The sequence below is a fragment of the Dipodomys spectabilis genome, unplaced genomic scaffold (assembly GCF_019054845.1).
Source record: "Dipodomys spectabilis isolate Male_0828 unplaced genomic scaffold, ASM1905484v1 ptg000147l, whole genome shotgun sequence".
Lineage (NCBI taxonomy): Eukaryota > Metazoa > Chordata > Mammalia > Rodentia > Heteromyidae > Dipodomys > Dipodomys spectabilis.
Window position 1 is genome coordinate 16573559 of NW_024870824.1, and position 13488 is coordinate 16587046.

Genomic DNA, 13488 nt, shown 5'->3' on the forward strand with positions numbered 1-13488 from the left:
CGCCTTCTTGCCTCTATCCAGGCACACCCTAGTCTCCAACCTGGCAAACAAGCGGGGCGGATGCTGACAGATCAAGGTTGATTCCAGAGATAGAGCTCTGGTTCTGGTTCAGGCGCTCACCTGGTCTGCACCCTTCCCGGTCAGCTTCCTCTTCTGGACATTCTGTGTGGTAGCGGGGTGGGGGTTGGGGGGATGAAAAACTCTCCACTTCGTCCCGTTAATGCGTGCTTTAGTAAGCAACTATCATGACCCGGGAAACAACACGTGCAAAAGCAGATTCGAGCCCAGTGTTTGGAGGCGTTAGGCACTGGTGAGAGAGTGAGGCTCAAATCTTCCCTGAAGCCAGTGAAAGATAGCAGCTGACCCGGTTTTTAAAGGCAAGGCCTGCAGAGCTGGGGGGCGGGGGGGGGGGGAGAAGCCCATGCGGCGGGGTGGGGGGACAGCACTGGGTTGGTCCTCGGAAGAGTGGGGGGGGAGGACACCCCAGGATGCCATTGTTGGGTGAAGGGGTGCTGGCTAGTGGGGAGCCAGTGGAACTGGGGAGACTGACAGTATCACAGCCAGCTCACATCGTGGGCCACGGTAAGAAACTCGTTGCCGTTTTTCCGGCGGAGGTTATTGGGAGGCGCTGGGAGAGGAAGATCCGGCCCCGCTTTAGCAGAATACGGGTCAACGCATCTCCCAGAAGAAGAAGAACGCCACCGCCTCCGAGTAGCGGTCCCCGACTTCCTTGCCTGGGAGCTGTGCGCTTCTCCTCCTTCTCCGCCCGGCAGCCTGGGTGGAGAACGTCAGGGCTCCAGAGCTATCGAAGCGCCACCGTGGTTTCGAAAGAGGTTTCACGCCTGCCCGCGCCTCAGTTTCCCTGGCTGTGTAGAGCAGGTTGTCTGGCAGGGCCCGCCCAGCGCTAACGCAACGTGATTCGCTGGGGCAGCTGGCGGGGGGCTGCCCGCATTGCTGCGCAGACACCCGGCTGGGGCGAGCTGGGGCACTGCCACCTGGCTGCCGCCGCCTTCCTCCCCGCCGGGAGGGGGGGGCACGGGACGGGGTCGCGGCGCCACACGCGGGTGCGGGAAAGAGGGGGGGGTGCGACCCCAGGCTGGTGCGGGCTCCGCGCGGCCCCGCCCCCGCAGCCCGCGGCCCTGCGGCAGCCGGGGGCTCGAGCTCCGCCCCCCGCCTCCCGCCTCCCGCGGGCCCCGCCGCCTCCTCCCTCCTCCCTCCCCGCTCGCTCGCTCCCTCCCCCGGGCCGGCTCGGCGCTGACTCCGCCGCACGCTGCAGCCGCGGCTGGAAGATGGCGGGGAACGACTGCGGCGCGCTGCTGGACGAGGAGCTCTCCTCCTTCTTCCTCAACTATCTGGCAGACACGCAGGTACGGCCGGTCGGGGCCGCGGGCCCGGGGCCAGCGTGCCGAGATGGCTGAGCTGCCGAGCTGCAGCCGCAGTTGCGGAGGTTGGGACGCCGCGGTGGGCACGCGGGGGAGATCGGGGTTCCAGGCTGCAGAGCCCCCCCTGACGCGTGCCTGGCGCTGCGCCCCGAGACGGGGCGAGGGAGCCGGAGGTCCCCGGAGCGCGGCCGCAGCCCTGGAGACACCGCGCCGCCGGGCAGGGTCTAGCCGCGGCCACCTGAAGTCGGCGCTGCCCCCGCGGGCAGAGCTGGGGGTGCCGCGCTTGTTTTGGGGGCGACGGAGCGGCGCCGAGGAGTGGGGGGCCCTCAGGCTGGCCCTGGGTGCTGTAGGCGCGCCCTCAGCGCCGGGCACTTGCTGCCGTACTTTCACGTGGACTTGTGGCCGCGGGACCGGCGCCTGCCTCCCATGCCCGGAGTCTCCTCGCCCCCCCAACCGTGACCCCCCCCAATACGATGCTGTCGCCCCCCGCAGCTCCCCACCGGCACCCGCAGCCCCGAGTTTCCAGCCAGCGGCCCGCTAGGGGCGGAGGGGTTTGCGGGGCACGTGGACGTCCCCGGCGGAGGCAGCGCCTTCCTGGTTTCGCTCTCCCGAGGAGCTCCCCTGGGGGAAAGCGAGGCAGGCTGGGGACGGAAGGACGATCCGGGGGTGCCCGGGTCCCCCTGCGGCGCGCGGCCCCGGCGCGCGCTCCACGACGCGGGGGGAAGGGAAGGCTAGGCGGCGTCCGGGGTCGGGCCGAGCCGGGAGCCCGGCCGGCCGCACGCGCGTGACCGGAGAGGTGGCTCTGGTGTGCCGGGGGACGGAGGCGAGGGCGAGGAAACCGGTCGCTCGGAGACCCGGAGGGGGGTGCTGCCGGGACGAGCCCTAACGGGGAACGCCTGCCTCGGGCGTGCGCCCCCTCCCGCTCCCCATCTCCCCCACCCTGCGCCTGTTGCGAGCATAAAGTTTGGCCCTGGAGTTATGAGCTTTCGCTCCGAGCGTCCGGCTGCGAGGCACCGGCCGGCTGCGGACGCGGCGGAGCCTAGGGGGAGACCGCGGGTGCGGGGCCGCGGCGGGGTGCGGACTGGAGTCGCGGGGCGGAACCCCACGGGGCGTGCTGGGGGCCGACCGGTACGGGGACTGGGAGTGCGGGTGCCGGCCCGTTTTGCATAACGCTGGGCGGGAGGGGGAGGCGGAGGGGCCGGGAGTGGGAGGGGAGAGGGAAACTTTGCTCCGCGTTCGACCTGCCCGTCTCCGGGCGGCGGCAGCTGTCATGAGACCGGGTGGGCGGGGAGAGGCTTGCACGCCGACTCCTTGCGGCGCGACGCGGCTCGCCCGGGGACGCCGCCGCCCCGAGCCTCCCGCGCAGCTCTGGGAAGACTCCGGGTGGTGACTTCAGGGCTGGCGGCCGGGACGGCACGGCGTAGCGGTGTGTCGCGGAGAGGAAGCCCGCCCCGCGCGGGAGTCGGCCGCCCCGAACCCACTGCGGACGCCTCTGCGTCGGGGAGCCGCGGGGCCGTGCGGTCGGTGGCGGGCGGGCGGGGTGGGCGCGCTCCAAGGGTCTCGCAGCCGAGGCCCGAGGAGCCGGTGGCTGGGGATCGTGCGTCTTCATGCGGGGGGCACTGTGGGACGAGCGGGCTGCGGGGCTGCGCGCGCGGGTGTCGGCGTGTGCACACGCCGCGCGCGCCGGGCGCGTACCTTTACCTCTGACGAAACTGCGGTGGAGCTCCCGCCGAGGTCGCCGGGCTCCGTCACACGCCCGGCGCGGGTGTCAGCGCCCAGGGAAGGTCCCCGCCCCGGTACGCCAGGGCGCAGCGCCTGGGGACCGGGGGACTGGGCTGGGGAGGGAAGGGTAGAGTGGCTCCTGGGAAGACAGTGCCCCCCCTCCCCTTCTTGCACTTTTTTTGTGGCCTGGGGTCGCCTGCATGGGAGGCCAGAAATAGCCAGGGAGAGCCGTTCAGAAATGCTTCTATCGAGAATTGTCTCTTTTGGACACTGTTTGATCCACCAGTAATGAATTATTTGTCCTTTGAGCCGCCAGCTTAGCCTGCTACGCGGGGGCAATTTCACCCAGGCAAACTAGACAATTGGGTAATCAGGTGTCAGGAGAAGCTGTGTAGTGAAAGTTAATCTGGGACGTTTGCTTTTTTTTCCCCTTAACCTAACCACGTGACAGGCGGAAGCTCTCCTGGTGATCTTTGAAAGCCCAACTTGGGAAATGTAATTGATAGGCCGAGCTTTGTAGCCACCCCTAGAAGGCTTTGAGAGCGGAGCCCAAAAAGGACCTGGGCGGGCCATCTCGTGCCTCCTCATTTTACAGTTGGAGCCAGAGGCTTCCAGGGGTGATCGGCTTGTGCAGGATCACTCAGCCAGGGGGTAACAGAGCCACCCAGGGCTCCTGACTCCAGGTCCTGTGTGTTACCTCGAAATAGCACTGGACTTGGAGTCAGAAGGCCTGAGTGGAGTCGCTTTCCCCACCCGCTAGCTGAGTGAGCCTGCCGCAAGCCATTTTAACTCCTGGAACCTGCTTCCTCCATCTGTCAAATAGGGGCTGGTGGTGCCTCGGAAGCCCAAGTGTGGGGTGAGCTGTGTTTGCATGTGATATATCTGTTCCTGCAGTCCCTTCTTCCCCACAGCCCTCCTGTGACCCTTCCTTCCTCCATCCCTCCCATTGGGAGGTCGCTGGTGGGAAAATAGACTGTCTCTGTCCAAAAGATTTTGTTGTCTTTGGTGACTAACACGTTGTTAGTGAAAGAACTGTGTTTAGGAGACTTAACTTCTAGTCACTAGGGCCGAAGGGCAGAAAATTTAGTGGAATTGGGATTGTGAAAGTTTCTTGGAAAGGTTTAAATCATGTACTCCAAAGGACTTTGGGCAATTTTCACCTTTGCTTAAGTGATGGGCCTTTCTTTGCCCACCCGTCCTGCATGGCTTTCTCTTCAAGTAGGCCTTCCTGCTTGGCTTGCCCTGCTTTGTCTCCTGATTTTCATAGCCTGTTAAACAACTAAGCACTTTTAGTGAGTCCTGTGTCCATAAGATTCTGGAAGCTAGAATTATATCTACATCTTTGTGCCCACATGTCTGTGTGGAAGCCTGTTCTTTTGCTCAGCTCTTGGCTGGGCACATGAACTACAGACAGGGGTACGGCTGGGCCTTGCCAAGCAGAAGCTCCCAGGCTGGCAGGGGGGACAGCTGGGCAGCAACTGTGAAGAGAGGAATGCAGAGGGTTGCAGCTGTGGGGAAAAAGCTGATGCTCCCAAGGCATTGGTAAGCCCCCAGTAAATTCTGCTTGTATGAAGTCACTTGGGCACTTGAGATATTAGACAAATATGCCCAAGATGTCAGTGATGGAAGGAACTTTATAAATCACCTAGTCCTAATTCTTATTTTAAACTAATCACAAAATTGTTTGCAAATATAGCCAAGCATTAAGGAAAAGTTTGAAATATGTAGTATTTTTAGGATAGGCACTGTTTTCATATATATATATATATATATTTCAAGACTTTTGTCTTTCCTATTCATATAGTTCATTTCTTTTCTTTGTATACTAAGCTGTGATTTGAAATCTTTGTAACCTGCTTTAGTTTGGTCCTCCAGACAGTATGTCATGAATATCTCTCCCATCAGTAAATATTCTACTCTGTATCGTACTATCTTAATGGTTATGTAGTATCTCATTGAATGTTGAACCAGCATGTATTTATCTATTTATCCAGTCTCCTGTTACTCATTTAAGTTGTTTGCATTTTTTTGTTATCATATGCAATGCTGAAATGCATATTTGTTCTTTCCTTCATTGAAATTCCTAGAAGTGAAATTGCTCCATCAAAGGATCTGTGCAGGCATTTGGTCAACACATTTCTGGAACGGCCTTCTAGAAAGACTACTGATTTACACACTCACTGTCATTGTGTGTGAACAACTGGTTTCCCATATCCAGATAACTTGTGTTTTTTTTACCTTTTTGTTTGTTCATCAATAAATTTGTCATCTGGATTATTTGAATGTGTATTTCTTTGATTGTGATATTGAACTTGGCCCCTCAGGGGACTGTGGCTGCTTGTGTTCTGTTCCATGCGATGCCACGTTTGTGCACTTGACCATTTTTGCAACTAGTATCTGGCCTCCTTATTGTAAAGCTGGAACTGAGCACCACATGGAAATGGGTAAATGACTTGAAGTCCTGAGGCACCCATGGGAGGTCTGGGTGTCATTGAAACAGGCCAGAGTTCTCGCCTATGCTGGAGCAGGTTGAAGTATAGCCCTGGTAGCAAACATTTGCCCACTTTTCACCTGCATGAGACCAGGGGAGTAACTTCTTCACCTGAGTTCAGTTGGGGACATGATCCCCAGAGGCCCTAGGCTTTACTTTCCCCAGGCTGCTTGGCTAGTGCTAATGATCAAGATGCCTATGAAAAGCACAGGCCCAGCAGCTGGGCCCTGTGGGCTCAGATTTCCCTTTGCCTTGGGGCCTCTTCTCTCCAGCTGGTAGGGGCCAGCCAAGAGCTCTACTAGGCTGCCATGAGTCACTCTCTTCCTTTCCTCCCTGAAATAATAGCTGGAGTACTGGCCTGAGTCAGAAGCAGCCTCACAAATGGGGCCTTAGGCTTGGAAGTGAGGTCACGACAGGAGCACTGCAGCGCTAACAGCTGTCTTCTTCATTTCCATCACCACGACATTTATATAGCACCCGCAGGATCCTGTGCACTCTGCCAGCTTTCTCTATGTTCAAAGGTTCTGTACAGTGTAGGTGCTATTTTACAATTCTATGGTTTGTTTGAGTGCTCACTGAAGAGCTAGGGTTAGTGGATGGTGTGCCCCTACTGTAAGCTTCCTGAAAGCAAGAAGCTGTTTTCCTGGTAATCTGAGCCACCAAAGGCATGTTGAGAAGAGAGAAGACAGAAATGTAAAGCCTAAGCCTCATGTGTTATTTTATTTTTTTAATTGTGCCAGTCCTGGGGCTTGAACTCAGGCCCTGGGCGCTGTCTCTTTTTTTTGCTCAAGGCTAGGCTAGCACTCTACCACTTGGGCCAGAGCTCTACTTCTGGCTTTTTAAATTTTTGTTGGTCATGGGGCTTGAGCTCTGGGTCTGGGTGCTGTCCCTCAACTCTTCAGCTCAAGGCGAGTGCTCGATCACTTGAGACACAGCGCCACTTCTGGTTTTCTGGAGTTTTACTGGAGGTAAGAGTCTCACTGACTTTTATGCCAGGGCTGGCTTTGAACTGCGATCCTTAGATCTCAGCCTCCTGAGTAGCTAGGATTACAGTTATGAGCCACTGACGCCTGGCTACTTCTGGCTTTTTTGGAACTAAATATCTCATAAATTTTGTTGCCGAGGCTAGCTCTGAACCTGAATCCTCAGATCTCAGCCTTTTGAGTAGGTAAGATTATAGGCATGAGCCACTGGTACCCAGCTAAGCTTCAGTTTCTTAATCTGTGAAATGGGGATAATACACTCTATGTAAAATGAGCATTGACCTGCTGCCTATAAAACTTGGAACCCTCTCTTTGGAGCACTTTAGGATGATAGAATTAAATCTAGAACTAACTCCTGTACCCACTCCTGTGGCAGTACTGAGGATTAAATTTAGGGTCTTGTGAGGCAAACTACACTTACAACTTGATCCATACCCCCAGTCTGTGTAATCATGTACACACACACACACACATGAAACATATTTATGAGTGGTTGGAACCCAGATGAAATTATTCAGAAGAGAATGTACAAGGTAGCCAAGTTCCCCAGACGTGTCCTGTAAACACTGGGTTGGTGAAGAATCATTTGGGTTGGAGTGACTTCTCTTCTCCCTCTTCTGACCTAGTGTTTGTGAGGAGTGGATGCAAACCAAATGACAATATGGATTTATATATCTGTTCTCATTTAGGTTATGTTAAATGTCACTTAGAAGATCACTCCAAAATATTAAGCCCCATGAGGGCAAGGATTTTTGTTTATTTGATTCTCCTATTCTTTTCTTTTTTTTCTCAGTCATGGGGCTTGAACTCTGGGCCTGTGTACTGTCCCTGAGCTCTTCAGCTCAAGGCAAGTGCTCTACCACTTGAGCCATAGTACCACTTCTGGTTTTCTGGTGGTTTATTGGAGATAAGAGTCTCATGGACTTTCTTTCCTGGGCTGGCTTTGAACCACAGTCCTCAGATCTCAGCCTCCTGGGTAGCATGAGCCACCGGCTTTTTTTTTTCTCTACTGAGAATAGCCAAGTATCTGGTTCACAGGAGATGAGATGTTTTCATCCTCATTAAATGAACCTAAATACTCACCCTCTAAACTTCTTCAGGGTGTGTACTATTTCTCATTTTGTATCTGCAGTTCAAGAGTGCTTGGGAAAGGGTTGAGTAGAAAGGGCTGTGGAATGAATGGAATGGCCTCTGGTGTCCTCCTCTCCATCATCTTAATGAACTTAAATCTTGAATGAAAGCCCATAAGCCAGCCATCCTGCTTCTGTGTGTGTATGTGTGTGTGCGCGTGCGTGTGTGTGCATGTATGTATCTGTGTATGTGTATATCAGTTCTGAAGCTTAAACTTGGGGCTTGGGTGCTGTCCTTTAGCTTTTTTGTTCAAGGCTGGCCTTTTATCATTCAAGCCATACTTCGACTTTCAGCTTTTTGCTTATTAATTGGAGATGAGAATCTTACAGACTTTCCTGCCTCAGCTGGCTTTAACCCATGATCCTCATATCTTTGCCTCTTGAGTGGCTAGGATTATAAGCATGAGCCACTGGAACCTGGCCTATTCTTCTTACACCCAAGTACAGGAATGCCTTTTACCACCCATGGTTATCTGGACATCTTTTTGTGCTGAACCTAGACTGAAGGCTCTGGAAGGGTGAGTGAGAAAGTTTTCTTCCCAGACCAGTGTATCCTGATTACATTGGATGAAGACTAGTTGAGACAATGCCTGTAAAGTGTTCAAAAATGTTTGAACAATAGTTCATAGTAAGCCCCCAAGCTTCCATCGCCAGATGCCACCATTACCAATGTGTGGCCCCTCTTACTCTATCCACCACACACTACATTGTGCCTGAGTATGTCATGTGTCTCTCTGAAGAGACTTGAGGCTGTGGCATGGGTTATTCCCAGTGACTTAGGAACGTTGGGCCTGTTCTCAAATTGAGGTACAAAAAAAGTGGATCCGTTGTTTGAAGTATAATAGCTCATGAATAGTTAACCCAGGATTTGAACCCCACCTGGTGTCATGTTAGACCCAGTAGGCCCTTATAGACCCACCCACCTTTCCCAGAAGAGAGTGTGTGAGGTAACAGAGAGGCCCAGGCACCTGATTCCCTGGCCAACACTTGTCTAGCACCAGACTTCGTGTGTGTGTGTGTGTGTGTGTGTGTGTTGGCTCTGAGAGAGGTCAGGGTGGGTGTCCTTTGAGAAACACTGGTGCCTGCAAAGCCTGGGCTTTGGGTGGCCGTTGGAACTAGGGCAGGTCTCCAGGGACCCTGGATGTGTTTCTTGTAGTTGACTCTCAACCCAGGACCATGCAGTGAGGGAGGTAAGTGGGGATGTGGATGGTGTTCTGTAGCCTGCTTCACAGAGCTCAGAGGAGAGGCTGTCCTAAGATCACAGGTGGAGCTGGGCACAGGGCCTGCAAGCTCATGGTGACAGCTTAACTCTCAGGTTCTTTTCCTGTCTGGCTCCTTCCTCAGGACAGTAAGAGTTGCTATCTGAGTCTAGAGTAGGAGACCGTGGAGACTTTACAAATGGGAGGGGAAAGCCATTGATTAATTATCCCCAAAGGCCTGTAATTACTGCTGGGGGGTTTTACTAGGAAAATAAACATTTGCTCTAATTGTTTAGGTGAGTGTGAGGGCTCTGAGTCTAGGGTTGGGCTCCCTGGGGATAAGTCTTAGTGCTTGGGCAAGAGCTTCTGGTGCCTTGGCCTTTTCTTTTCCCAAGTGAGGCTGAAAATAGCACGAACTTTACAGGGTTGTGGACTGGCCTAGTGGCTTACACCTGTGATCCCAACTACATGGAAAGTAGAGATCCGGAGAATCACTGTGGGAAGTGAGTCTTGGCAAGAAGTTAGTGAGACCTGATCCTAACAAGCTGAGCATGGTGGCATGCGCCTATCATTCTAGTTACTTAGGAAGGCATAGGTAGGAGGATTGAAATGCAGGCCAGTTTCTGGGTAAAAACAAGACCAGAGACCATGAATTCAAAAGCTCTTCTCCTCCCTAGTCCCCCAATGCTACCCAAAGGGTTTTAGTGCAGATTAGTTGAGGTTCAATTGATAGTGGTCCTGAGTATTAAGAAAAGATAAATGCAGGCCCCGAGGTCTAGGTCTACAATCCTGCCTTGCCTGAGACAGTGGCTGCTAAAGAATCCCATCTTGCCTTAGTAGCAATAGCAAAACTGACTTGCACACAAACAAATCCAGCTAGATCCCACTTGAAAAGAGGTGGAGAATTAGGAGGTAGTAGCCAAGAACTAAGTCTGGGCTTTGGAGCTTTAACTGCCTAAAGTTTTAAAATCAGGGCTGTACCATTTACTAGCTGTGTGACCTTGAGTAAGAGTCTTCATCTCTCTGACCATGTTGCATATGTCAAATTGGGAACTTATATTCTTTTTTTTCCCCCCTAGTCTTGGGGCTTGAACTCAGGGCCTGGGCACTGTTGCTGAGCTTCTGTTGCTCAAGATTAGCACTCTACCACTTGAGCCACAATACCACTTCTGGCCTTTTCTGTTTATGTGGTACTGAGGAATTGATCCCAGGGCTTCATGAATGTTAGGCGAACATTCTACCACTAAGTCACATTCCCAGGCAGGAACTTATATTCTTGTAGGATGACTTAAGGTAACTGCAGGCTTGTAACACTGTTCAGCAAATGGCAGTCACTTCAAAGATGACAATGACAGTGGTATAAAACATAAGACACAAATATCAACTTGAGTTTTCTGGGTATTGGGAGTACTATAGGGAGTACCATCTTGCTTCATATCTTACCTTGAACTAAAGAAACAACCTGGAAACAGATGTGAGGATATATCAGGTGACTCAGCTGGGACAGCTGAGACCCTTGGTTGCCATGTGCCTGCTAGCAGAGGACTCCACTGTCTGGGACCTACTATCTGGGCACTCAGCTGTTGGCCGAGATGGCTGCTCTTCGGCAGGTCTGCAGCCGTATTTCCTTCCTTGTGATTGCAGTTGCAGCAGCCGGCCCACGAGTCGCTCCCTGATGTTGCCATGGCAAACATCCTTGGCAACGGGGCTGCTTGCGCCTTTATTTCTGGTCTCAAGCTCTTTGCAGGGAAGTGTGGGACCCAGAACACTGGGGAGGGTTCTGCCCTGGCTCTTGGGCTCTGAGGCTGACCTGGCTTTCATGCTGCTAGCCAGCTCAGGCACAGCAGGGCTTAATACATCTGCAGCACATCCTGTATAACCAGGAGAAACAGACTCATGGGTAAGGCATTCCAGAACTCAAATGCCCATCCATCCACCCATCCATCTATCTGTCAAGTACTGTGTGTGTGACCGTGTAGGCCACGGTGTGCCTGCTGCAGCAAAGGCAGAACAGCATGATATTCTTAATGTGAATCCAGGCACTAGGTGTTCCCAGCCTCCTTCATCTTCAGCCAAATCTTTCAGCAGCTATGCGGAGGGAGTCACAGTTGCTAGTGAGCCTTCTCTAAGAAACCAGCCCTTGCTAGCTGCTAGGGGCTTATGCCTGCAATTCTAGCTTCTCAGGAAGATGAGATCTGAGCATCATTGTCCAAAACCATCCAGCCAGACAAACTGAGAGGCTCTTATCCAATGAACCAACAAGAAGCTAGAAGTGGAAGGGTGGCTCAAGTGTTATAGCACCAGCCTTGACTTTAAAACAACATCAGAACTAACAAGAGCTTGAGGTTCTGAGTTTCAGTCCTAGTACTTGGGGAAAAATAACAGAGGAAGAGGAGGAAGAGGAACAACCAGCCCTTTCAAGAAGAAGAAGAGGTTGGGTACCCTGGGGCTCATGCCCGTAATCTTTACCACTCAGGAGGCTAAAATCTGAGGATTGAGGTTTGAAATCAGGTCAGTCAGAAAAGTTAGTGAGACTCTTATCTCCACTAAACTACCAAAAAGTGGAGCTATGGCTCAAGTGGTAGAGTACTAGCCTTAAGCAAAATGAAGCTGAGTGATAGCACCCAGACTCTGAGAGTTCAGGTACCAGGAGTGGCAAATAAATAAATAAATAAATAAAGAGGCCAAGGAGAAGGAGGAGAAACTATCAGCCAGAAGAAGGGGGAGAGGGAGGATGAAGAAAAAGAAGCAAAGAAGCAGCAGTAGCAAATAGGACTTTCCAGAAAATGGCTCTCCTAGCTCCTGTGCTAAATTCTCCAAGGAACCCCATGGAGCAGTCCTCACAATTGGGTAGATTGAAGCTGAGCAGCATTTGGAATAGTTTTGCTGTTCCTTTTCTCGTGGGACCTAGGGGGCTCCTCTTTTTTTTTTTTTTTTTTCTGTTGGTCATGGGGCTTGAACTCTGGGCCTGGGTGCTGTCCCTCAGTTCTTCAGCTCAAGGCTAGTGCTCTACCACTTGAGCCATAGCACCACTACCAGTTTTTCTGGTGGTTTATTGAAGATGACTCTCACAGACTTTGCTTGCCCAGGCTGGCTTTGAACTGTGATCCTCAGATCTCAGCCTCCTGAGTAGCTAGGATGACAGGCGTGAGCCATGACCCCTGGCTCCCAGGGGCTCCTCTCAAGAAGTGTATGCCTCCCTTTATACACTTTATATGTTTATATCTTTATATATATGCTTATACCTTTATGTTTCATCTCCAGACACATCTTTCAAGGCCCAGCTCAAGTGCCACTTTCTCAAATCCCTCTCTTAGAAGTGCTCCCTTTGCTGTGATCCAGTCTGTTAACTGCATCCCTAGCCTTTTGTGTTCCTTGTTACACTGGTGAGGTTTTGTTTCTTTTTGGGGGGAGTGCTGGTACTGGGGCTTGAACTCAGGGCCTAGGTGCTGTCCCTCAGCTTTTTTTGCCCAAAGCTAGTGCTCTACCACATAAGCCACAGCTCTACTTTATGTTTTTGGTAGTTAACTGGAGATAAGGGGCTCTTGGAATTGTCTGTCTAGGCTGGCTTTGAGCCGTGATTCCCAGATCTCAGGCTCCTGAGTAGCTAGGATTATAGGTGTGAGTTTTCTTTTTCATTTTTGTGATGCTAGGAATAGAGTACTCTAAGCAGGCTTTCTACACTGAGCTGAACCTCCAGTCCTGCCCTGGTGAATTTATATCCACCCTTTAGCCACCTCAGAACACACAGACACAGACAGGGAAACTGTTTTATGAGGATAGGTTTAATGTCCTGGTGAGGAGTTTGACTTGGCAGGTAGTGAGGCATCAGCCAAAGATTTCGCCATCATGGCCATCATTATCATTATTAACAGTAATCATGCAAAATCACTACCATTTAGAGGTTGCTTGTTATGTGTCAGGCCTTAGGCTAGAACCTTCAGATGGATTAGACTTGTCTAATCCTCGGTCTGCCAGTGAGGTTGGTACCCTGATAAATGAGAAGGCGGACTTAGGGAATCACAATTACTTTCTCCAAGCCACCTGGGAAGGCAGCCACAGGGCTGGGATGTGAACCTAGTCCTGCCAGCCTCAAAGCACAGGGTCCTGACCACCTCAGTGTGGCTAATCTAATGAGGTACACAGAAGCCCCTGAAATGGGCTGACAGGGCATTAGTGGCATAGCCAGGGCACCGGGGAGGCCAGACCTGCCTCCATGGTAGGGCTTAGGATAAATGAACTACATGGGAGAGGATTCCCCAGATGAAACAGGGGTGTAGAAGATTTGGGAGATGAGTTGTATAAGGAAAAATGTCCTTTTCTTCAGGGCCTGCTTGTGTGCCAAGTCTGTTCTTAACCTTAAGGTTTATTAACCAATGCACAATTGTCCTCCACTTGTTGTGATCTTACTTTGTGTATTTCCTCTTCCATAGTTTCTTCTCCATCTTGTCAGGACTGGAATTCTCCAGGGGAAAAGGATGTGTAAAGCCAGCCCATCATCAAATCTCCCTCTGCCTGCATGGTGTCAGGCACACTACAGGCCCCCCAATAAACCCTTTATGAGTGAAGAAGTGCTGATTT

The 13488-nt window shown here is 52.4% G+C and overlaps 1 protein-coding gene across 2 annotated transcripts in view; it reads left to right on the forward strand.

Annotated features, from left to right (window-relative positions):
• Window positions 1-1266: 1266 nt before the first annotated feature.
• Ppargc1b (PPARG coactivator 1 beta) overlaps window positions 1267-13488 on the forward strand; it is a 106382-nt gene continuing 94160 nt past the window's right edge. For both annotated transcript variants that reach the window (XM_042692232.1, XM_042692233.1), the window contains exon 1: window positions 1267-1367. In XM_042692232.1, coding sequence (XP_042548166.1) covers window positions 1290-1367 — 78 coding nt within the window. In that variant the 5' untranslated portion in view covers window positions 1267-1289. The remainder of the gene's footprint in view (window positions 1368-13488) is intronic.